This window comes from Teleopsis dalmanni, chromosome 1, assembly GCF_002237135.1.
Source record: "Teleopsis dalmanni isolate 2A chromosome 1, ASM223713v2, whole genome shotgun sequence".
Taxonomy (NCBI): domain Eukaryota; kingdom Metazoa; phylum Arthropoda; class Insecta; order Diptera; family Diopsidae; genus Teleopsis; species Teleopsis dalmanni.
The window spans coordinates 16123634-16147948 of NC_051846.1; the positions used below are offsets into that span (position 1 = coordinate 16123634).

The following is a 24315-nucleotide window of genomic DNA, read 5'->3' on the forward strand; positions in this document are numbered from 1 at the left end:
CTCTACGATACTTAATAATTCTCAGTTGTGAAAACCTTTCTTTATTGATAAGTTTGATGCCAGGTGGGAAGACTCAATCATATACAATTATCTGTGAGAAAGTTGCCCGCATTCTATGAAGTAAAAATGCATAAATCTTATTAAGTTGTTCCGTAAAATATCGGTATAGTAGGTTTGTTTGGTATAGTAGGTCGTAGCCACTTCGGGAACAATTGTGAAAGATTTACTTTCGGCGGTGAAAGTGTTTTATATCTTTTTTGTTGCTATTCAGGGAATACGTGGTATTAATTGATTATGCTAGTTGCTTACTTTTTAAGGGCCAATATCAGGGCCATTGAAGCCAAAGCTTCCATAGCTGTGAGCTTGAAGCCAAAGCTGTGGTTTTTAGGCTTCTAAGTTCTTATACGGCCACGCAATGGGTCAAGGGACTAAGTATATCCTTAGGATCATTAGTATAGCCTAACCTAATATAATATTTTTTAATTCTCAAAGAACGTACCTCTAATAAGTGTGCTGTAATATGTTAGTATCGACCATTTTAGCATATAACGTAAATAAACATTTCTCTCTTTTATCAATGTTGCAGATAAAGTACAGTGTTGGCTTCCATTACAATACTATTTCAAGCTTCAAGGACTTTCGCAACTGCTTCACAGTAAGCTACAATTTTATAATAAAATCCAATCTATTAATACACAAGAGATGAATTCCTCATCACATTGAGATAACATTGCAATTATCACTGCATGGGTGGATTTATGTATAGATCATCCTTTAAAATGGGTTACAATAAAACATCATTCTTTTTGATTAAAAATGCGTATTATATCTTTAAATTCAGTAAATCTAGTCTTAAAAACTGGATGTAAAGCTGGATGTAATATGTTCAACGCTCACAGCACTGAAAGAACGTGAGACAACTCCTTTACCTAAATTTAAATATTTTGTGCATATTTCATAGACTTCATTTGCTGGCTGAATCAAATGATACAAATGTTTTTCTTTTCTTTAAAATTCCGTTAATAAATAATAAACACATGATTTATTATAAAGATGAAATAAGTTTATTTAGTAAAAAACACACATAGTGTCTAAAATATAAGGACTTCTTTCTAGAAATGAAGGTTACAATAAAATGCAAGTGAGAGTTTCAAGTAATAGACACGTTACTTTACAAGTGAGCTTTATTATCCGTGTCATCCGAGTCTAGTCATTTAGCAAGTGCCTTTTGAAGATTTTCGGACAATTTATCCAAGAACTCGAACGTTTCAAGATAGTCCGAACGTTGTACTTTATTCATGCCTTTGATACAAATAGCCAAATCCTTTGTCATTTGACCGGATTCAATAGTATCGATACAGACTTTCTCAAGTGTTTCAGCAAATACCTTTAGTTTGTCATTATTATCTAATTTGGCACGTTGTAAGAGACCGCGAGTCCATGCGAAGATTGAAGCGATAGGATTTGTAGAGGTTTCTTTGCCTTGCTGATACATGCGATAATGCCGTGTTACAGTGCCATGTGCAGCTTCTGCTTCTACAGTTTTACCGTCTGGACAAATTAAAACAGATGTCATTAGACCCAATGAACCATAACCCTGAGCAACAGAATCTGATTGGACATCACCGTCATAGTTTTTGCATGCCCATACAAATCCTCCTTCTGATTTCATAGCATATGCTACCATATCATCAATTAAACGATGTTCGTACCAAATACCAGCGGCTTCATACGATTTCTTGTACTCTTTCTGGTAAATATCTTCAAAGATATCTTTGAAGCGGCCATCGTATCTCTTTAAAATAGTATTTTTGGTACTCAAATAAAGTGGTAATTTGCGGTCCAATGCATACTTGAACGAAGCATGTGCAAAATCAATAATTGATGCGTCTGTGTTGAACATGCCCATTGCTACACCAGCACCTTTGTATTCATTTACAACATGACATATTTTTTCGCCGGAACCAGTTGGTTCAAAGGTCATGGTTAATGTACCAGGGCCGGGTACAACGAAATCGGTTGCTTTATATTGATCAGCATGAGCATGACGACCAATTACAATTGGCTTCTCCCAACCGCTAACTAAACGTGGAATGTTTTTACAGGTAATAGCTTCACGGAATACAGTACCGCCAAGTATGTTACGTATAGTACCATTGGGTGATTTGTACATCTTCTTCAAATTGAATTCTTCAACACGCTTTTCATCAGGAGTGATTGTGGCACACTTGATACCAACATTGTATTTCTTAATAGCTTCAGCGCAATCAATTGTAACTTGATCGTCGGTTTTATCACGATTCTCCATTCCTAAATCGTATGTATGCAATTCAATATCCAAATAAGGTAAGATCAATTTATCTTTAATTGATTTCCAGATGATGCGTGTCATCTCATCACCAAGGATATCAACAACAGGACCAGAACGAATTTTTGTAGACATCTATAAAAGTAAAAGGAATATTATATTGGTATAAAGATTTTAAAATAATTGATTATAATACATCATTTTAAATAAATTATTAGTATATTTGGCCTAAGGTTTTAAAATACCTCTCAACGTATACTTTAACCGAATAATAATAAATTTTCTAAATAAATAATGCTAGTGTCAGAAAATAAAAGAAGATACTTTCACATCATATACCACTTACTCATCCATGAAAGTAGCTGAGAAATACAAAACATAAGACTTTATGACTAAATTCCATATATATGTACATACAATAGAAATAATAACAATAATTTTTAATCTGTAGTAAAAGATAGATTTAGATTAAAAGAAAAAAAGAATAAAGTAATAATAATTTGAGTAACGGAAAGTGCAATTCTTAATTTTATATAACTTTGATGTGTAATTACTGATATTTTTTATTTGATGATGATAAAAGAGGCGTGCTAAAGTGATAAGAACAACACAATTAACTTGATGTCTACACGGCTAGACTTTGGCAAGATTTTTCTGATCGAATGCAAATACATATTATTTTCGATTATCAGCTGATTTCAAAACTCTGTATGCGTTAGTGAAAAAGTATGAGTGTATGAAAAAATCTTGCTAAAATCAAGCCAATGTAGATGCCATATTACAGTACCTCCATTTAGAAAAGTGAAAGAAGCTTTTGAGCAAAAAATTCTATTGTAATTCATAGAGCAATAAATCGTATGTAATTCCATATATGTTTGTAAATCACTTAAATAATTAGGTACATATTTGTAATTTAAAACCTGTTTAATATTTATTTAAACTTTACGGTTCTGATACATTGTACTTATTGAGATTGAAGCTGGCAACTTAATGGTTGCACATTAATTTTTATGTCGCTAAATGCCGTTACTATTTGTTTATGAAATGCATATAAAAATTTGATTCGCAATTTTCGAATTTAGGTCGTGTGCGAGTTAGGCTAAGTTGCGTTCTAAATGAGGGAAATTCTAAGTTGTGCCGATAATGTAGTGATGTGTCGATACGTGTTGATAAATGGCCAAATGTGTGCAGTGTAAAAAATCCCAAAAAATCTCCCATTTGGTTTAGCATCAACTTAGCCTAACTCGCACACGTCCTTAATATCTAAATAATTAGCCTATATTGGCATATAGCGTAGTAAAAAAATTATCTGATATAACTGATTTTATCAAAATACATCAACAAATGGCTTTAGGACAACTGCAATTGTATCAAATTTGTATAAAAGGTGGTTTATATGCTATCTTAGCCCCCAAAACGAAGCAAATAATGTAGGTGCGGAATTTAGTCGAAACAAATTCATTATATAGGCCGTGTGTGAGTTCAATTAAATTGAGGTAAAATAAATTGAAATTTCCTAGGGATTTTTTGTACTGCACTTATGTAAATATTTATTTATTTATTTGTTGCACTTATTTATTATTTTTGGTTAAAAGATTTAAATTTATTCATTTATTTATTAAACATATAAAATTTTCACAATAGTGACACCTAATTTTTATCTAATAAGGACGTGTGCGAGTTAGGCTAAGTTGATGCTAAACCAAATGGGAGATTTTTTGGGATTTTTTGCACTGCACACATTTGGCCATTTATCAACACGTATCGACACATCACTACATTATCGGCACAGCTTAGAATTTCGCTCATTTAGAACGCAACTTAGCCTAACTCGCACACGACCTAAATACCAACATTTGCTGCCATACCGACCTATTTTATTATTTGCCTTAATTTACCAACAATTTACTCAAACTCGCACAGGGCCATAAAACAAAAAACATTTTTACTGTACATATTCTTGTTTTTTGTCGATTGAATTATTTTTTAATTCAATTTTGTACTTATAAGATTATTGATCATCCCACAAAAATCCCACAAAAACATTAAGAACTTTCTGACATAACAAATTATATTGCAGCTTTAAAGCAGTTATAATACAGTTTTTATCACTATAGTATAAGGCGAATGTTTAAAACTGATTGTAATTCTTTGAGATACACATAAATATATGTATATCAGAAACCATGAATTCGGCGCATAAAATTGTTTGCTGGGTTATAAACTTTAACAAAAATTGATAGTATTAACGGGTATTACTTCACACATTGCATATGATATTTTCGTTTGCTTTTGCATGGCCATAAGAACATTTTTGAAGATATGTGTAAATAAGAAAAAGAGATGTGCGTAAAGCGTTTTGGGGTGGAACACCTCTGGATTAATATATGTATACATACATACATATATAAATATCTGTTACTTCAATTATATAGTTTCATATTATACTTGGTATTTATTTGTCTATTATGAATTCGACTTCGATGTGATAAGATGCACAGAGAGAGAAATCTATTGAAATTCATTGTAAATGAATTATATTTATGAGATTGGCAACAACGAAAACTAAATACATACATATATGGAATTCTTTTTGTATAGATTAATTCTTAATGTTAGATAAACTATCTTCTAAGATATGTTAAGTAAGGTATTCGTTACAAAGTACATTACCCGCGCATGTGACACATGTCCAACAGCAAACGACCGCCGTATTGTCGGTGACAATGACTGCACAAATCTTAACGAAATCATTTGAATTCTTGCGAATCACTGTTTGCTCACGTATGAATGCTATTAGAAATTTTAAACACAAAACTTGTTATTGTTAAGCAATCAACAAAAAAAAAAAGAACACTTGTCGCTCACTTTCAGAGCTGGAATATTATTATATCAAAAAAGGAATAACTACAATTGATTATGCAATCCATTGAAAATGTTATTAACACATAAATAATGAATTCATTTTCGTAATTGTAATAATTCTTAACAACTTTTCTTCTTGATTAGATTTCTTATTATCAACATATTCAGTTTGTGTTTACTTCGTTATCACCAGAGCAGAGTGAGTGAAAAGTGATTTTGAGCGGAAATCAAAGCATTTAAACTCGAACGCGTGTAGATAAGGTGATACAGAATGAATGAGCAAAATTTAATTTTTTTTTTTAAATTAAATAAATATAATTGCAATTCACGCTTAAACTTTCAATTTTAATCAAATAAATCTTTACTGAAACGCCCGCGTTTCCATCCGAGGAGCAATAAGAATTCCCGTAAACTGACAAATTATATGAAAACATGTGTTTTGCCATTATTTTTGTTTTTATTTTTCTTTTTGCGTACTTGCGTTGGCTGCTTCTTTGTTTGCACGCACACAACCACAGTTGCAGATTGCATTATGGCTTCACAAACAAATAATGACAAACGCGAAATGTGTGTATTTCCATAACAAATTTATAAATTTAAATTTATTATACATAATATGCAGGAAATTTGTATAATATTGAAATTGATACTTTTTGTTTATTATACCTAAATACTTTGGAAAACTAATTAATTGCATTATATATTTTATCTGCATATAATCTTTATTCAATATTGCAGTTTGATATATTACGATAATATCGATTAAGGGCTTTCAGAGTACTTGACCTACCTCAGAGCATAATTTATTATTCAAAAGTAAACTGCATATATCTTGAGAAATTTGAAATTTACTGTTCTCCATATTACTTAAACAAACTTTTATTCTATATACCAAAAGAGATATTTTTACCAAATTCTTTAAAAGACACTTTAAAATTTTAATTTAACATAATTTACATTTTACTTTAAAAAAATTTTATTAATTAAAATATATTTTCAATAAGAAATGCAACTCTGTGATTTTTATCTAAACACATCGGTTACTAAGTGAAGGTATTAAAGAAATGAGTACGATAATTACATATGTAATTAAATGTTGAATTGAATAAATTGATACTGCGTAATATCAGACGTTTTTAATTTAAAAAAAAATTATTTTTCATTGAAATCCAACCTTTGAAAATGAATATAGTTCACGCATAAATTACATACTCAAATACACGTATGTGGACTTTTACCGGCTTTCACCTTTGATACATGATTATAAAAAAATAATTTGTATAAAAAAAACTATGTAAATTTTAACATGTTGCAAAGGTCAAAAAAGTTGAATTGTAATTAAATATAAATCAAAAGTCTCTTTAAAAACGATTAAATTAAATAAATTTTAAAAAATAAAATGGTTTGATTAGAAAATAATCATGCGTAAACTTAATTATTTGTGCTTACCTTTATTATTTTAGTAAATATCAAATATTTGTATGAACTATTAAAATAATTATTACAGATTGGCTATATATCTTAGTTCTGCGAGAAAAATTAGCTGCGCACAACCACTCCCAACAACGTTAAAACCAGACTGACGGCAAAAACAAACTAAGATTTTATTTAAAATGAAAATTTAAATAAAAAAAATTTGAATGGCCTCAGCAACACAACACACAACCAAAAACCACAGACAAGTGCGATAAAAAAGTGTTTCCAAGCTTTCATCCGTTAACTTTGAACATTTACACAACACATTTGAACTTTTGTGAAGTGCGTTCACTATGATATTAACTGCATCACAAAAATTTTATCGGAACTTAACCATTTAACGGAAATTATTGTAAATTATCTGTATTATTTCCTACAACATTTAATAAAAAAATTAGGTTTTAATTTTTCTAATATTTATTGTTATGGTTAATATAAATAATAAATATTTAATTGTTATATGTTTCATAAAAATATAAAGGGTATTTTAATTGAACTAATTTACTTGTTAAAATTATAAACCATGTAAATGTGAACGCACTTTTGCAATTATTTCTCTATTTAATCATCAGAAAAGATTTTACTTTTGATGTTTTGAGTTAAAAAGAAAAAAGTGAATGTCAAGAAATATGGTACACGTTAATTAAGTAACGTGATAACAAATTCTACGAAGAACAACAAATTATAGGAACAAGATTAACGAGTTAATAAGTTCAACTTAAATCATCTTGTACAATACTCCCTAAATAGAAAGTTATGTTATATTAGGGCCGTGTGCGAGTTCAAGTAAATCAATGGTAAATTGAGAGAAATAGTAAATTATGTCGGTATGGCCGCAAATGTTGGTATTTACCAGAATTTCGAGTAGGTTAAATTAGATAAAAATTAGGTAAATCAGGTATAACCATTGTGAAAATTTTATAAGATGTTTAATAAATAAATGAATAAATTTAAATCTTTTAACCAAAAATAATAAATAAGTCCAATAAATAAATAAATAAATATTTAGATAAGTGTATTGCAAAAAATCCCTAAGAAATTTTAATTTTTTATCTCAATTTACTTGAACTCACACACGGCCTGGAATTATATTAGGACAGGAAATCTAATGCATTGGGTCAAAAGAAGTTCGAAGAGAACTTGATTTTTATTTTAACTCTTGAGTTAAGAAAAAAAAATACAGAACTCTATACAAAAAAATTTTATTTTCTTGTAGCACTTATTTATTTTTTAAATAATCTGAGTATGTTTACATCCAATATAAGCTATATTCTAGAAAATATCAATATTGTACATTAAGACCGAAAAGTTTTCGGAAATTCTCATTTAAAATTCGCGCGCTGTATATTTTTCGATATTTTAAGTTTATGTAGTTTGGCAGCACTGTCCTTAATTACTATGCCAAAAATGAGCGCGATCTGTCAGACAGTTCGTTTACGGCAGCTGTTGAAACCAGTTCACCTCAGTAGGGCGTTGCGAAAAAAACAATGGAAAAAAATATTGAACAAAGAGTTTGCATCAAATTTTGTGTTTCGAACGAAATTTCGTGTGCAGAATCGTTGCGAATGCTACAAAAGGCTTATGGGGAATCAGTTTTATCGAAAACTCAAGTTTATGAGTGGTACAAAGCCTTCCAGGACGGTCGTACGACCGTCGAAGACATTTCGCAACGCACTACTGAGGTGAACTGGTTTCAACAGCTGCCGTAAACGAACTGTCTGACAGATCGAGCTCATTTTTGGCATAGTAATTAAGGACAGTGCTGCCAAACTACATAAACTTAAAATATCGAAAAATATACAGCGCGCGAATTTTAAATGAGAATTTCCGAAAACTTTTCAGTCTTAATGTATTATTTGAAGAGAAATAATTCTTCTGTATCAATTCTGTTATTTTAAACATTTAAACAAATAAAAAAAGAGAAGAGAAGAGAACATATTAAAGTCAGCAAAGCAAAAAAAAATATATATATAATCTGCAATTTAAATTAAATATAGCATTTTTCATCAGTACTAACTATATTCTCAGTATATTCTAACTATATTCACAATTAACTAGCTAATTGTATTGGAATTAGTCACTTTTGCAATACAAAAATGTTTGTGATAATTCTCTCAGAATAGCACAATTATCCACTAATTTACTGCTATTAGAAGACTGCACATTTCGTCAATTAAACAACCCAATTGAAAATGGATGAATGTAAACTTCATAATATTGGATTCATACGACAGTTCCCATCACAGAGCCACCCAACTAATGATAGGTGGCTTAAAGATATGATACAGAGCTTGTGCACTGTACGACAGAATGGTTAAAAATTTATTGTTATTAATTTTTTTACCAATATGCAAGGAATAGTTAGCAGTATACATTATTATTTTTCATTTGTTGTAATTATGCTTAATGTTTACGAATATCCATGTTATATAACGGTAGTAATCGACGGAACAAGTGGCCTTTACTTGATTACTCTGCTAGTACATTACTGCATATTAGTACTGGATTCACACGAGAGTTTTGATTGTAATTTAAGCTGTCTAAAATTTTAAACTTACATCTGAAATCAAATAGTAAAAATATGGATGCACATGACAAATCATTGTAATTTGAATGTCAGATTTATCATGTGTCCACACGAGAGTTTTGTTTGTAATTTTAGCTGTCAATTCTTGTTGCTTTTAATGCAAAATAAAAATTTTTCACAACAAAAATTAAAATAAAATCCATTAAATCGGATGACTAGTCTTCCGCTTTCCGTTTCAATATAATATTATACTTTTAACACTGTACAATATTACAGTTTTTAGTATAATTCAGAAAAGGGAATTTTTTTTGTGTAAAAATATTTATTATTAATTTTAAAGAAATGCCTCAAAGTATGCAATTAAATACTTCATGTTATGTACTGAACAGTTGTAACAAATGTTCACAATTTTAAAAAAATAAATATTTATACACGATCGTTTATTTTGTTATAAAATATATATGAAATTATTTTTTATCAAAAATTCAGGAACTATAATCATTTTTGTACTATATTTTATTTAGCAACTTCTCGTTGTATATTATTAGTGCAAATAAATGACAATTTATTTATAGTCTTCATTGTTAGCGTTCGTCAACTGTAATATTTAACTGCATTGCTTTTTGCATTTAAATGAAAAAATTCGGTTCTTCTAGTAAAAATAATATTAACTTGCTTAAATTGCAAATGTTTTGTAATATTTCATTTCCAATTTTACGAAATTTGAGAATTAATTTTATCACATTTCTGTTCTTTGCTTTATATCACTCCTTTACTATTTAATTGTTGAATATGTTAGCATAGAATAGAACAGAATAGAAACAAACAGGGTACCAGCTCCCAACGGAGCGGAGAATTCCGACCATAGTTGATCTTTTGTGCAGCAACAGACCTTAACCAAACAGAAGAAAATCCGCCTTCCGAATGAAAGCCAGAATGTCAGCCGTTGAGGACCTCCTAATGCCAGAAGGGGAGAGTAGTTCTTGTCCTAGTGATTTCCTTCGGGCCCAGATCAAGGCTGGGCAGTCATAGAGAATGTGACTGGAAGTCCCATCTGATTTTAAGCAGAGTTGACAATCTTTTTCTTCGGTCAGACCTATTTTGTTAAGGTGATAACGCAGTCCATGGTGACCTGTTAAATATCCCACTAGCAATCTCAATTCTGTTCTGCTAAAGAAGGATACCTTGCCATAACTGTATGGATGAACCAGCTTTTTTGCCTGACGGTTACCTGAAATGTCGCGCCAGTAGCGACTTCTCTCGGCTGAAAACCATTTATTTATCAGAGACCTAGTTGTAGACCAACTCAATCCACAATATGGCTCCGGTCTACAGAGTTGAATGGCAGATTTTGATCTCACAAGACTGTTCGCAGACTCATTACCATTGATTCCTGTGTGACCAGGCATCACTTTGTTTTTGCTTGCCAGCTGCTCCAGCGTGTCACAGCAGTTTAACAGAAGCTTTGAGGAAAACTTCTAGGATGATAATGTTTTGATTCCTGCTTGACTATCTGAGTAAATACAAATACGGCCGCCTTTCAACCCATTATTAATGTTGTTAGTATAAATGTATATTAAAAATTTATTGATAAATTAATTAAATAAATTAATTATATCTAATTAAATTTTATCTAAGAAGAATTAAAGAATTTTTCTATTAATTTATCAATTTTTTTCAGTTAAGTTCAGCAATTGACAAGTATTATTTATATTATTTAAATATGATTAAGGATTTTTTTGGTAGCTACAATTTAAAGTTTTATTATGTTAATAAATATATAAAATAAGTTGTTGATGTTGATCCTTTTTTCGAGTCAGCGCAACTGGGCACTTTTACTCTTTGATAGCTGGGGGTACTACAGGGTCCCACCCATCTTATTGACTAATTTATGTATTGCCTATAAGCTTCACGATTATTCAGTGATTGATCTAAGATCTGCGTACCTCCCCGTGCGGAGAGTGATTACTCTAAGATTAGAAAGTGATAAGTAGGATGGCCTGTCAATTTTCACATATAACTTCAGAGCTCTGTCCCTTATGTATTTTTTGATCGGGTCTATTCTAAGGTCTCTTAGCATGTCGTTTGTGCGGATGTACCAAGGCACTTTGAAGAGCCCTCGGAGAGCCTAACTTTGAGCGACTTGTAGCTTTTGTATAGTAGAGTCGGCAGCTTTGCTATACGCGACACACCCATAAAGTAATGCTGGTCTAATTATCTGGCTATAGATCAGTTTTCTGTTCTTCACACTAAGGTTGTAATCCAATGATCCTAATTTTATCTTACCTGTCCTGCTGTATGATGCAGAAGCTTGGACAATCACCAACAGTGATGAGAAGGCGCTAGAAGCATTCGAGAGAAAAATTCTTCGGAAGATCTATGGTCCCTTACGTATTGGCGATGAGTATTGACTTAGATGGAATGATGAGCTGTATAAGCTATACCGCGGCATTGACATAGTTAAGCGCATAAAAATTCAGCGGCTTCACTGGGTTGGCATGTCGTGCGAATGGAAGAAAGTGTTCTGGCTAGAAAGGTGTTTGATTGGGTATCCGCAGGTGGGAAACGCGGTAGAGGACGTTCGCATCTTTAGTGCCAGGTGACCAACGATTTGGGGACGTTCGGTACTACCAACTGGCGGCAGCAAGCAACTAATCGACGCGGAGGCCACTCGACGCGGCCTGTAATGTTCAACTAAGAAAGAAAAAAGAAGAATCCAATGAAATAATATATATCAATATGAATAAATATGTCGTTATAAATATCACGATATTAGATAAAAGATATCTGACGTAAATCGTATAATTTAAATAAAATAAAAAATTATATAAAGTGATGCTTGATAGTGTAAACACTAAATTCCTTAATCCCATATAGTCATCAATTCATTTGAATAGTTGACTAGTTTTTTTTCACATGAATCTAGTTGCAGTATTAGAACACTTTCACTTTTTTAAATTTAGTTCTTTAACTATAATTATAATTTTTTGCTGTACCAAATTATCTATTAATTGCATAAAGATGCCTTTAAGTGACTTAGCGAAAATCGCGATTGGTTGGTAAGATGGATTTAAAATCTTCTAACTCTTAAAATTCAAATTCAAGGAAACTAAAATGTTTGCTCCTAATAGGTCAATAGTAACTTTTGCGGGCATTTATGCTTTCGTGGTGTCAAAGGACTCGATTATTAGAAATCGATACGAAAGTATGCAAGTACGTCAGCGTATGAAGAAGGCAAATATTGGTGACTACGAGAAAGTGGGGAACAGGCGTTTCAACTGATTCTTTAAAATGGCACCATTTGAAATGAGTTGTAACTATTACACTAAATAAAATAATGGAAACTAATATAATCTAAATTAGAACTCAGGAACAATATATAAAAAAAATGAGTTGGACTGGTGATGGGATATTGAAGTAGATTTTTAATTAGTTTTATTAGAGGAAGTAGACTTTAGTTAGCTTTTGATTTTTTGTTCTTTTTGTTCAGGATCTCAGTGATTTTAATTATGGAAAGATGGTGCATAAAATCAGGTTTGGTTTTTAAAATAGTAGACAAGAAATAGAAGGGCATATTCTTTGTTTTCAAATTAAAGCAAAATGGATTCATCTATTGCATATCTGGTTGACGGTTTTGGCAAGAGATGTGAGTAATACTAGACTAATTGTAAAATCAGGATTTATAGTGCTGAGATAAATATATAAAACATTTCATTAATGTTGGTATTATTTGTATTGGAAGTATGGTTATAGGTAGTATAAAATCTTGAAAGTTTTAAATAATTAAATGAAACATATTTTTTATTTTTAGTAGCACTATTATAATTACTTTTTGGCAGTTCTTTTTGGAACAATAATAAGGATTTTTTTAAAAAGAATTAATTGTGAGAGCTTGATAGTTTTTTCTCTTTCTCTTGGGGTAAAAGCAATAATGATTGGTTAAAAAGCATTCTAGTGACATTGGGTATTTAGCTTCTACCTACAATTTCTTAAATCGAGATGACTTAAAAGACAGTCAGATTTATTTAGTCTTGTTTCAAGTATTTCAAGTGATCGCATTTGCACTTTTGTGGTTTACCAGAGCGCTTACTCTCTTTCACATAGCAATCACTACTTTTAGTCGATGTTTCACATGTTCTAGTCGATGGGGTGTGTCAGCAATATGTTTCTATTAGCAAGCTATAACTTTCAATTGCCTCTTTCTTTTGATTACTTAAGAAAAGCAATGCGTGCCGCAATTGTTCTTTATCAGACACAAAATTCGACTGAACACTGAACGACAAAACAAGGACGTTAGTTTTGGCGGACTCAAATAGTGGGACCAATAAAATGACTTATGTGTCATACTAATACGCTGTTACTTTTCGCTGGCGCCATCTTTTAGTTGAACCGGAAAAGGTTATAAACACCCGTGGTAAGTTAGCGGTAATTGTGAGAGAAAGGAAACAAATAGAACTACAATGTCTAAAAAATTTAACATATTCAAGTTAATTGTTATTTGCAATTATAATGCATATTGTTATCGTTTTTAACGAGCTACACCATAGCACCTCCATGAATGAATTGTATATTTTTGGTAGGATCCTCACGTATCTAAAAACAACAGTTAATTCATGGCGTTATTTCTGAATTTGAATATTTGAAATTCGTTCAGAGCATTGGCCGCGTGTTAAATATATTTTTTGGTGTTTAATTCTCTGAAATGTTTTTTTTGTTTGCAAAAAAGAAAGAAATGAAAGATATTTCTTTGAAACTAAAAATTTAGAAAAATAGTTAAAAATGTATCTATAATAATAATTGACATATTGTATAAGATCGAAAGTTATTCAGTTGATTGGCATTTCCAAAAACAACATTTTTAAGCGTTCGCATCGTTTCATTTTCAATATTAAAAACAGAAAAACAGAAAAAAAAAATAAAACACTAAAACCATAGTTTATGTTTGTACGATCGAACAATTATGGAAATGCAAATGAGTGGAGCACAGAAGCTGACGAAGAAGATGCGAATACAAAACTCTGTTACATGTTCATTTATCATTTTTGGAGCAATTTCATCGAACCTTTTCGGTTATTGTTTGCCATAAAAAACGAAATTATTCCGTTGCGGCCAACCTTTGAGCTTGTAAATGCGAGAAGTGGCTAGTTATCTGATTAGACTTCGTTGTCTATGGGTTCATATATATAGTATGGAATACAATACACGATATCGTATGTAGCTCTCAAATAATATTGATATAGTAGTGTTATTTTTTATATATCTAAGTAATATTACCATCTATATTTTGTAATATATATTATATATAAATTATTACAAATAAGAGAATTTTTCTATAGATTTCTTCCAATGATACATAAGTATCATTCTTTGCTATAACAAACAATTGTGGGTCAGTGTTCCATTCACAGTCGCCTTTATTCCATGCTTTTGTTAATTTATGATTCTTATTATATGGTTATATATTATAACCATGCTGTCCTACGGATTTGGATAATATGCTAAGCAATCCTGTAAGTAATGCTTTATAAAAACTGATGACAGAGTCGTTGTTGGACAGTTTCTTGAGACCAGACATTGTAGCGAAATCCCAAGTTGTCTTCTTACAAACTCCTTTCAGACTTGAACCTTTGAGTGTTCATATCTTGTAGCCGTATATGAGAATAGGTCGTAGGAACATATATATAAAAGTTGTTATTAGTACGCCTTTTCTGTTGCTATGACGCTGTATTCAATTACAAGGAATGAATCATATGTAATGCCCTTATTGATTTGTTTTATAACTATAACAGGTTAGAGATGTAGGTAAAGATAACATCCTGCTCGTTTACTCTAGACTTTATGCCAAAACGGTCCGAGAGTAGTATACTCTAATATTATAGTGTAGTCTAATAAGTTTTTTTTTGTATTTTAAGCCTATGGAACTTATATTATGAACTACTGTAGCGTTGCAAAATACTTTTTCAATTTCATATTTTAGTTCTGCTATTCTAATTTTTTTATGCCAATATTGCTATTGTTATATATTTCTTATTAGATATATGCTACAAACATTGCCAAGCACGTCTATTAAATTCATATACGCTCCAAATAAAACACCGATTTTATATGAAACATGAACTTTTATACAATTAAGTTACATTTACATTTTTGAATATTCATAAGGTATGTTAAGGTAATATAGGGTAATAAGGAATATTAATAAGGTAGATATAAATAAGATATGTCTATCGAATGGATTCTCTATAAGTACTTCAACGCATTGACTTTGTTAGTATAAATAATTTATGGAACGTTTAGCATTTTCAATCTATTATTGGCCCACATTATTGGTGGTTGGCAGTGTCTGGAAAAATGCCATTTCTTCACTTTCATTTGAATTTCTTTTGAATGAAGCGAGTGTATCTGTATTTGAACTACAATTAAGTTTCGTTCCCTTCGCTCTAATAGTGATTCACTTGACGCGCTTTTCGACATCAGTAGAATCGTAAAAAGTTATTTTATTGTTCCGTAGTTTTATTTACCAAAAATAGCTTTGAAACTATAACAACAACTTGACTACAATTAATGATCTCGAGCTAAGAAGTATTGGGGCAAATTTGTTTCACAAATGGTTTTACTACGTTTTAATAGTGAATAGTGAACATCGGCGAATAATGCCGCGATATTCATTCTTAATTTCCTAAAATCATAAACTCGAACCGAACAGCTACGGATACGAGTATTGTATCTGATAATACACAAGTTCATCATTGCAATACAATTAATTATATTTAGAGAAAGTCACCTTCCATTTATAAATCTATTTATGTGCGCTTATATGATAAACATTTTGTACAGATGTGCGGGCTTTTTGTCTTCTGTCTTCTATCTTCTGTCAATTATGGTCCAAGCGACTCATATCAGTCAAACTGCTGCCTTTTCGCCAAGAGATAAGCATGAAATTCATAAAAATCTTTTAAAATGAATAATTTAATCTTTTTGTTGGTATCACGCGAGGTGATGAACTGTCACCACAACTGTTGATAGTTCCATTGTTCAACAACTTAATAAACCGCTTAAAATCTTTAATTCCTTTCATCTTTCTCCTCACATTATCCGAGTGTTCGGGTGCTGCCCGTGTTGTCGGTGTTGTCGGTGTTGTCGGTGTTGCCGGTGTCGCCGGTATGTTTTGCTTATTCACACATAAATTTGTAGGCAAATTAAAGTTTTTATTTATTAATCAAATATAAATTTGTCATTAAAATTTTGAATGAAAATGAAACTTTATTTTGGTATTTTTATGACAATTTAACGAGCTTGACTTACTTAGTGGCAGTGCTTGCCTCTTCCACTCTTCCACTGTTCCATAGCCACGGGCATTATCAATCTGCCCATTGCGGCTTTTGTTTTCATTATGATTTACTGTTAGATCCGAAGTCAATGGAATTCCAATTCTATTCAATTGTGTACTGTCCAAAAGTTGTAATCTCAACAGTTGTCAGTTGTCGTTGAATATTTTGACAAATCTGTATCGATATGGATTTATAAGAATTATAAGTCATTTAGATTCTTAAATAGTTATAATGTTAATTTAAGTCTGTTTAATATTGCGTATTTAGGTTATTTTATTATACTTTTTAGTAGGTCTTTTCATATTTAATGTATCTCAAATACTTCTTTTTAGTTTCAGTATCTAACGTATGCGCAAGCAAATTAATCGAAATGCTCTGCAACCTTCCCATAAATCTATGAAAAAATCTGTGAAATCTATCTATGATCTATCTATGAATCTAAATCCATGAAAAGGTTTTATTATATTATTAATAGAATAAAATTAAAAGTTATCTTATTCAAATAATGAGAGAAAACTGATTTGTCTTTAAAAAATAGATACTTTCAGTTTCAAACAGAGGAAGGAGATTGTTTTTTTTTCCTAAAAAAGATAAATTCTCACTTTATTAAAAACTATGTCTTTAAATTTGTTATTATTTGATATCAAATTTTGGTACACTTAGTGGCAGCACTATTTCAGAAATATGTATTATCCTTAGATATATATCGTCCAAGCCATAATATGTTTAGTTTAAGGTTTGCCATTTTAGAAAATTGTACATTTTTTAACCATTCAATGCAAAAATTGTTAGAAACTTTTAAGTCATTATCAACGACCGTGGCGTCTTAGGATCAGAATTTATAAGTTTTAAACCTGTCTTATAAATGTAGTGCACAGATGGGTCGAAATCAGAAAGCAAAAGAACAGATGTAGAAATAAATGACCCTAGATTCAAGAAATCAATTCCAATGGGTTTATTAGATAGTTTTTCCAATAGAAATGAGGAAAAGACGTTCGAGAGATTCTTGTCTTCGCAGTAAAATGAAAGAGACACATATTTACATACTGTCAGATAGACAGACTGCATCTAACGTCCTCATGATTGTAACATTTTCTTGGACAATGAAAAATGATTATCAAAACCTTCTTAATATGGTAAGAAACTTCAATATTATAGTCTTAAAATAGGTTCCAGAATATGAAGGTAATGAATTAACTGGTAATCTAGTCAATGGAGGAGCAAATATATCCCCATTCAATCTTGAGTCTTTCTACATATTCACCTGATGACACCACTAAATGACATCATCAGTAAGTGAGAGAAGAAAAAAACTTTAGATGATATCATTTTATATATTGAAATCAAATCAGATAAAATACTTTCATTAAGTAGTCTTGATGTTTTGTTATGTCTTCATATAAATAATAAAACAACAAACTTCAAACTATGCTGAAACTGTGCAGGGTTTAGGATCTAGATTATATAGGCTTTCCGACCTTTAATAGTAATAATATTAAGTGGCGAACAATTCTTGAATCGTTTTACTTTCGTTATGAGGTTAATTTTTTGATTTTTGGATTTTTCACCAACAAACAAAATTATTACATCTGGGGCAGTAAAAATCTAGACGCAATTGTCGACAGGTTGTCGCATTCACAAAAAATCATTGTTTGATATTATATGATGTTGTAGTTATTTGAGCCATTGCACTTGAGCACTTTTACTCTCCATTTACTGCAAGGTGTCTTCATAACCTCACTTCACGCCTTGACTGGATTATTGTTTATCACTTCACCAAACCAAGCCATAAATGACCTCAGATCTGTATACATCCACGAGAAGTCTGTAACCATTCTCAGATTCGATAACGTGGTGTAGGTAAGTCTATCAGTTTTCGTAAATAATTTCAGGGCTCTGTCCTTTATGCACTTTTTGATCGGATCAATCTTGAGGTACCTGAGGATCGCATTCGTCTTAATGTACCATGGTACCTTGAAAAGTTTTCTCAGAGCTTGGCTTTGTGTAATTTCTAGCTGGCGAATAGTAGTGTTTGAGGCTTTGCTAAACGCTACACATCCATATAGGAGTGACGGACGAATTATTTGAAGGTGATAATGAATGAAGGTTGAAGGTGATAAAGAATTTCGACACAGCTAATTCTTTTCAGTTGAACACGTTTAAGTCATGTGAATCGTTTGTCCAACGTGATGCCGAGATATTTAATGCTATCCTCTCATTTTATTACCATATCTCCCACTCTCACTCTCGACGGGTTCTGTTTGTTTGTGTTTGTGTACCTTTTGGTAAATGAGAAAGATGTTATACAAACCATAAACTCTGTCACTGCAGTCACATGACTACAAACTTTTTTGGTTTGAAAATTCTGATGTGGATGTGGATGATATGCGTATTTGATAAGACAGTATCTCGAGCTATATAAAAGGTTCTGATTTGTGCTTGTTATGCTGATCTTTCTCGTATCTACAATTTCACGTTTTAGTGATGTGAATTCACCACCAATATCATGCGATATTAGACTGAACTTTATTTTGGGGCGATTCAGTACTGTTCGATGTTCTATGGAGGACTTATATATGATGTTGTGTGTCAAAAATCATGGTAAGATATTAACAATACATTGAAGTGAAAATTTGATCAATCAAAAATAATGCAACTAAATGCATTACGCTTAATGAGAAAAAGCGCAATCAATGAAGATTAATCTGATTAAAGAGTAAATCCGAAAAAGATTCGTCCCTCTCCAATAACTATTAACTTTAAATAAATTAAATACATACAAATTTTATTGAATATATTAGTGATTTTCATCAGCAACAAATATATTTGAATTATGATCATCGTAAACTGAATAAGTGTGTACTTAGGGCTATGTAATATGCATTGATTACAATATTAATTGCTTCTCCTTTCGGTTTTAACATTTTTTGTAGAATTCATATAGTCAACAGTTTTCTGAATTCTTTTCTCTGAATACAGTAAAGCCATAAATTGAAGAAAAACTGACACAAATATTAAATAAGTGAAAGTCTTTATATCGTAATTAACAACTATGAATGGCCAACCTGGTACTTGTTTTTACTTTCGGGAACATTTGTTATGCTATTAATTGGCATCCAACTGCGCAGTCATTACGGTTCATTATGCATATGTGCACGTGTAACTGAAGCTCTGAAGCTCTGAAGCTAGTGCCAATTGTAATAGAAAACGATATTTCTTCATAGTAGTTAAATATTGCATTAACCTTCCTGCCACCAATATTTTTCTAGTCACAAGTGTTGCTCATGGACCGCCTTTACACGCCATACACTCTTCTGGTATATTTATTTATTTGTGTAAACATTCATTAGTGAATTTGATACATACTATATGTTAGTAAAATATGTATGTATATAATCGAGTGTTATAAAATGTATATATGTAAATATTTCTCATATTGAAATGGGTGAAAAACTGGAAGAAATTTTATTTTCATCGCCAGTCCGACATTGTCATGATTGCAAAGTACAAGTAATTTGCAATTGTTGGTCATGAAATAATATAAGAATATATTGGAATCATGGATTTTATGCTGTTAAGCCGTAATTAATTTTCTTTTTATTTTCACTTTATCATTTTCAAGTCATCACATAGGTTTTATCACACAAAATTTATTTATATTTAAACGACAACTTTCAACTGTGTAAACTGTCTTAAAAATAGCTTTGAATATTTTAATTCGTAATTTAAATAATTTAATTGAACTTCATGTCAAATTGAACTTCAGCTTTGTCATTATCCAGTATATGCTTAACGTCGATTAAAATTACTAGAGACTTGCTTTCTCGATAATTTTAGCCAATTACAGGACATGAGCATTTTAATTTTAGGCCTCATTAAAGGTTTGAAATAGCTTTAAACTCTTCGAAATTAACCGGTGAAAGTAGATATTCAGAATTGAGGATTATCTCTCAGACGTTTTTTTTTTGGATAATTTATTATATAGGTTGAACGTTTCCATATCCATATTTATATTTAATAGCACTATATCCTCTATAATTTCATTTAATTTTTCAGCACTATGCAATCGATCCTATTACAACAGTAAGAGTCACAGTGCTAAAAGAACGAAAAGCAATCTCAAACCTGAAAATGAATAGTATTGTAGTTCCTTGGTTAAACCATGAGGAAGGCATATTTTCTAATAAATATGGGTAAAACATCATTAGATACCATTTCTGGCGTAACGATCTTAAACATCACAAACAGTTGACCATAAAAGAAACCATATCTGTCACTAAAGCAAAGAGTACACTAAACAAATAGTGTAGTCTCTCTCTCTTTCTGACATCTCATAAAAAATTCTTAGTGTTCGCGTTAGAGTTCCTTTTTCGAACGCAATGAGTTTTTGTATAGACCTCCTGACGAGTTTTACAGTTGAAAATTTGAACGGAACTTTTAAGTTTTCGTTATGAGATCTGTGGTTTCCACAATATTATAAAATTTTAATGACCAAAAATGAGATAAAATTTTAATGATCAAATTGTCTATTACAAGTTGGTGTGAAAATGCCACCAAGATCATGTGTTATAATTTCATTGAACTTTTTTCTTTGGGATCATGTTACATCATTAATGCACTTTAATATACTGCAATACTCCAACTTTTATATTCTATTAGTGATATACTATGATAACAAATTTACATGAAAAAATGGTTAGATTCGTGTTCAAGTATTGATTTTTTCAAAATATTCAAAGGCTGTCATTTACATCTAATCATCTTCAAAAATGTCATTAACTAATATCTAAAATAAAATCGATATCATCTTATACTGTTTGTTATTATTTTAAATTTTAAATTTATTGCTCTTATTTGATCACATATATCATACTACGATCACCTTTCACCATAAAATTAACATTTCCGGTAAACATTTCTCTAATTTTAGTTACCTGTGCCATTTCTCTAATAAATTTTAATTAAAATTATTAAAAACTTATTTGGCATTAAATTCGCAATGTTTTCTAATAGATTTCTCGATGTTACGAGTACAACAATAACACTATTAGAGTAGTGTCTTACATGACAGCAGTTGAATAATATGAACTTGGCCCATGGCCATTTTGCATGACAGCACCGCGCTGTAGCGCCAAATTAATTGACGTAAGGTGGACGAATCTTTTGGCAAATACACGGTAATGCGTCTACCAATCAATCTAAGAGATACTATTCGCATAACAATCACTTATCAATGGCTGGCTTCAAGTAAAGGTGCGTCGAGAAAGTAGTTACTAGTAGCAGCTGCCGCTTCAGGCATTGCTCTTTGCTTCTTGGCAGTTTTACAATAGCAGTGAGCTCAGAAGAATTAATGATAACGTTCGTTGTGTTCGATTTAAAATGCTTTTTAAGTCAATTTCTCAAAGTCCATTGACTTACTAACTTACTTAGTATGCAGTAAGTAAGTTGCTTACCATGAAATACGTGTAATTTTCAAAGATAGCAATCACTTGCGATTTCATTATAATTTTAATGCAATATATAATACGTAACAGTAAATTGTGTCTTAAATAAAAATGAATATACAATAATTGAACGCAATGTTTTAATATTTAAAATTACTCAATTTATTTTGGTTTAGTTTTTTATTCCATACCAATAAGCTTAAAATTGTACCTTTATTTGCAGATTGTATTAAGTTATAAAATTAAAAATGTTAATCTTTTAGGATTAGAGCATTTATAATGTATAAGTATTAATTAATACATGAAGTAAGTATAAAATATTTATAGATAATTATTGGCAATTAACTATGCAAAACGATCAGTGTATATATATTATATGCATTATACATTATATGCACTTAATACAGTAAAAAGTGACAAAGCTTCTGTACTAGATGGAGTCCCTGAGCTTCGAGTTTCATATGTACTTTCAACTATATATGAACATTCACGTACCAACAACACCATCAGTGAAAAAGTATCGGCAGTGAAAATACATAAAACAACAAATCTCTTGCTTAAGTTCCTAATTTGTATTTAAAACAACATTTACTCTCTTGTTCTAGCATAGTAGTTATGCAGTCTCTAATCATCTAAGAGATGATCTGCTACCTCTCATCTGTCACAAATATTTTAAAAATATATAAACATGTTTAAGAATATATGAAGAAATTGCAATTGAAAATCATATCGAATTTTTTAACTTAGTTGCTAACAAGTTTATACTAATTAAGATATCAATGTTTTTAAATATAATTAATATTATACTTAGTTAGTTGTGGTGGTGTGGTGACCAAATCCTCATCAATTAGCTTAGAAAGCGTTTTGAATTCACAAATCCTCGTAATAATGGGTAATAAAGAGAAGATCAACCTAGAAACCAGCCAAAGGCACTTATAAGGGTTAGAATCTGCCCAATGCTAATGCTACAGATATTACCGAGTGTGTTGAAGAAGGGGACCCCTAGAAACTTATAATATATTTATAATATGGTTAATATTATTGTAAAAGGAAATTTCATTATTTTCTACATTATTGACATTGTTTTAAATTTTCTTTTCATTTTGAATATTACTTTTGCATTAAATATTTAAATTGACACAAAATTTCAATTTACCTTGAATTTTGCACAGGTACGGTAAGACTTATTAATTGTAAAAATATAATGTTTGGCGGATTGCAACAGGGATGCCATATGTCAGCAACAGACTTGTTGTTTTTTGCCACATTTCGCAACGACCGAATACGCCTGTTAAAATGAGAACAATCGGAATAAGTTAGTTCGTTGGTCATTACAGGCGTTAGTCGTCCTTGGTCGCATCGAGTAATCGCCACCAGCCAGCCTGTTCAGTTGTTTGCTGTCGCCAGTTGGTAATACCGAGCGCTCCCAAATCGTTGGTCATTTGGTCCTTCGACCGAAGATATGAAATACTGTACCATACAGCAGGACAAGCATGATAAGAGATTTGTATTTGTCGAGAGAGAGCTTTATTTCTCGATTGCCTACTTGGTCCGAAGTAACATCTGTTGGCTAGAGTGATTCTTCGTTGTAGGCGGACGTCTAAAGATTGGAATAAGAATTTTGATAAAAATTAAATAAATTGCAGTGGCTTGAAAAAACATTTTAAACATTAAAACTCAGAAGAAAATGTTTTGATTTAAGAAATGCAAAAATCACTTTTAATAAAGAAATTTTTTATTTTAAGTGCTAAGCCTTTTTATTTTAATTACCTTAACAATAATTATTTTGTACTTTGGAATGTACGCTTTTTAATTGATTTTATTTCATAACAATTGCAACAATTTGTACGCTTCATTATTGTTATTTTGAATTTCATTTTACAACCGCAAATCGCACGTGAAAGTTAAATTTTGCCTCCTAATTATTTCATAAATATACGGAGCAGCACACACGTTCACACACAAGTGTGAGTAAATACAAATTTACTCACTTGTATGCATATCAACAACGCTGATATGTTAATGTACGAACATGTGCGTGTGTGTGTATGCGTATATGAACCTGTAAAAATATGTAGTTTCATTATTGTGGCAACAGGCAACAGTTAACAGGTAACAGGTAACAAAAAGCTAAAGAACACTGCAAACTTACATTCACAGCAGCAAACTAACAGCGCAGAGGGGCATTTGCAGCATTAGCAACACTAGCAGCCTTCGCAGCACCACGCAGATGCCACAACAACAATACACACTGAGCGATAGATGGTACGAAACGCATCATTACCAAATAAAATGTTAATAAATATGAAAGAAATAGAAATAGAAATACCACAGAGGAACTAAAAATTTTTACAACAATAATAA

At 31.1% G+C, this 24315-nt stretch overlaps 2 protein-coding genes across 4 annotated transcripts; one reads left to right on the forward strand and one right to left on the reverse strand.

The window, feature by feature from the left end:
- Positions 1 to 1041: 1041 nt before the first annotated feature.
- LOC119674806 (isocitrate dehydrogenase [NADP] cytoplasmic) lies at positions 1042 to 6777 on the reverse strand. 3 transcript variants are annotated; one of them, XM_038085971.1, is made up of 2 exons: positions 6623 to 6777; positions 1042 to 2443 (listed from the first exon to the last, which is right to left on the reverse strand). In XM_038085971.1, the coding sequence occupies exon 2, from the start codon at positions 2441 to 2443 to the stop codon at positions 1211 to 1213; it is 1233 nt and encodes a 410-aa protein (XP_037941899.1). In that variant the 5' UTR covers positions 6623 to 6777; the 3' UTR covers positions 1042 to 1210. The 3 variants fall into 3 exon arrangements, with proteins under 3 accessions (XP_037941899.1, XP_037941905.1, XP_037941893.1); XM_038085977.1 differs by lacking the exon at positions 6623 to 6777 and adding an exon at positions 5964 to 5999; XM_038085965.1 differs by lacking the exon at positions 6623 to 6777 and adding an exon at positions 4982 to 5582.
- Positions 6778 to 12128: 5351 nt separating this feature from the next.
- Positions 12129 to 12479, forward strand: LOC119680105. Its single transcript, XM_038092812.1, has 2 exons — positions 12129 to 12235; positions 12308 to 12479. The coding sequence occupies exons 1-2, from the start codon at positions 12198 to 12200 to the stop codon at positions 12456 to 12458; spliced, it is 189 nt and encodes a 62-aa protein (XP_037948740.1). The 5' UTR covers positions 12129 to 12197; the 3' UTR covers positions 12459 to 12479.
- The last annotated feature ends 11836 nt before the right edge of the window (positions 12480 to 24315 follow it).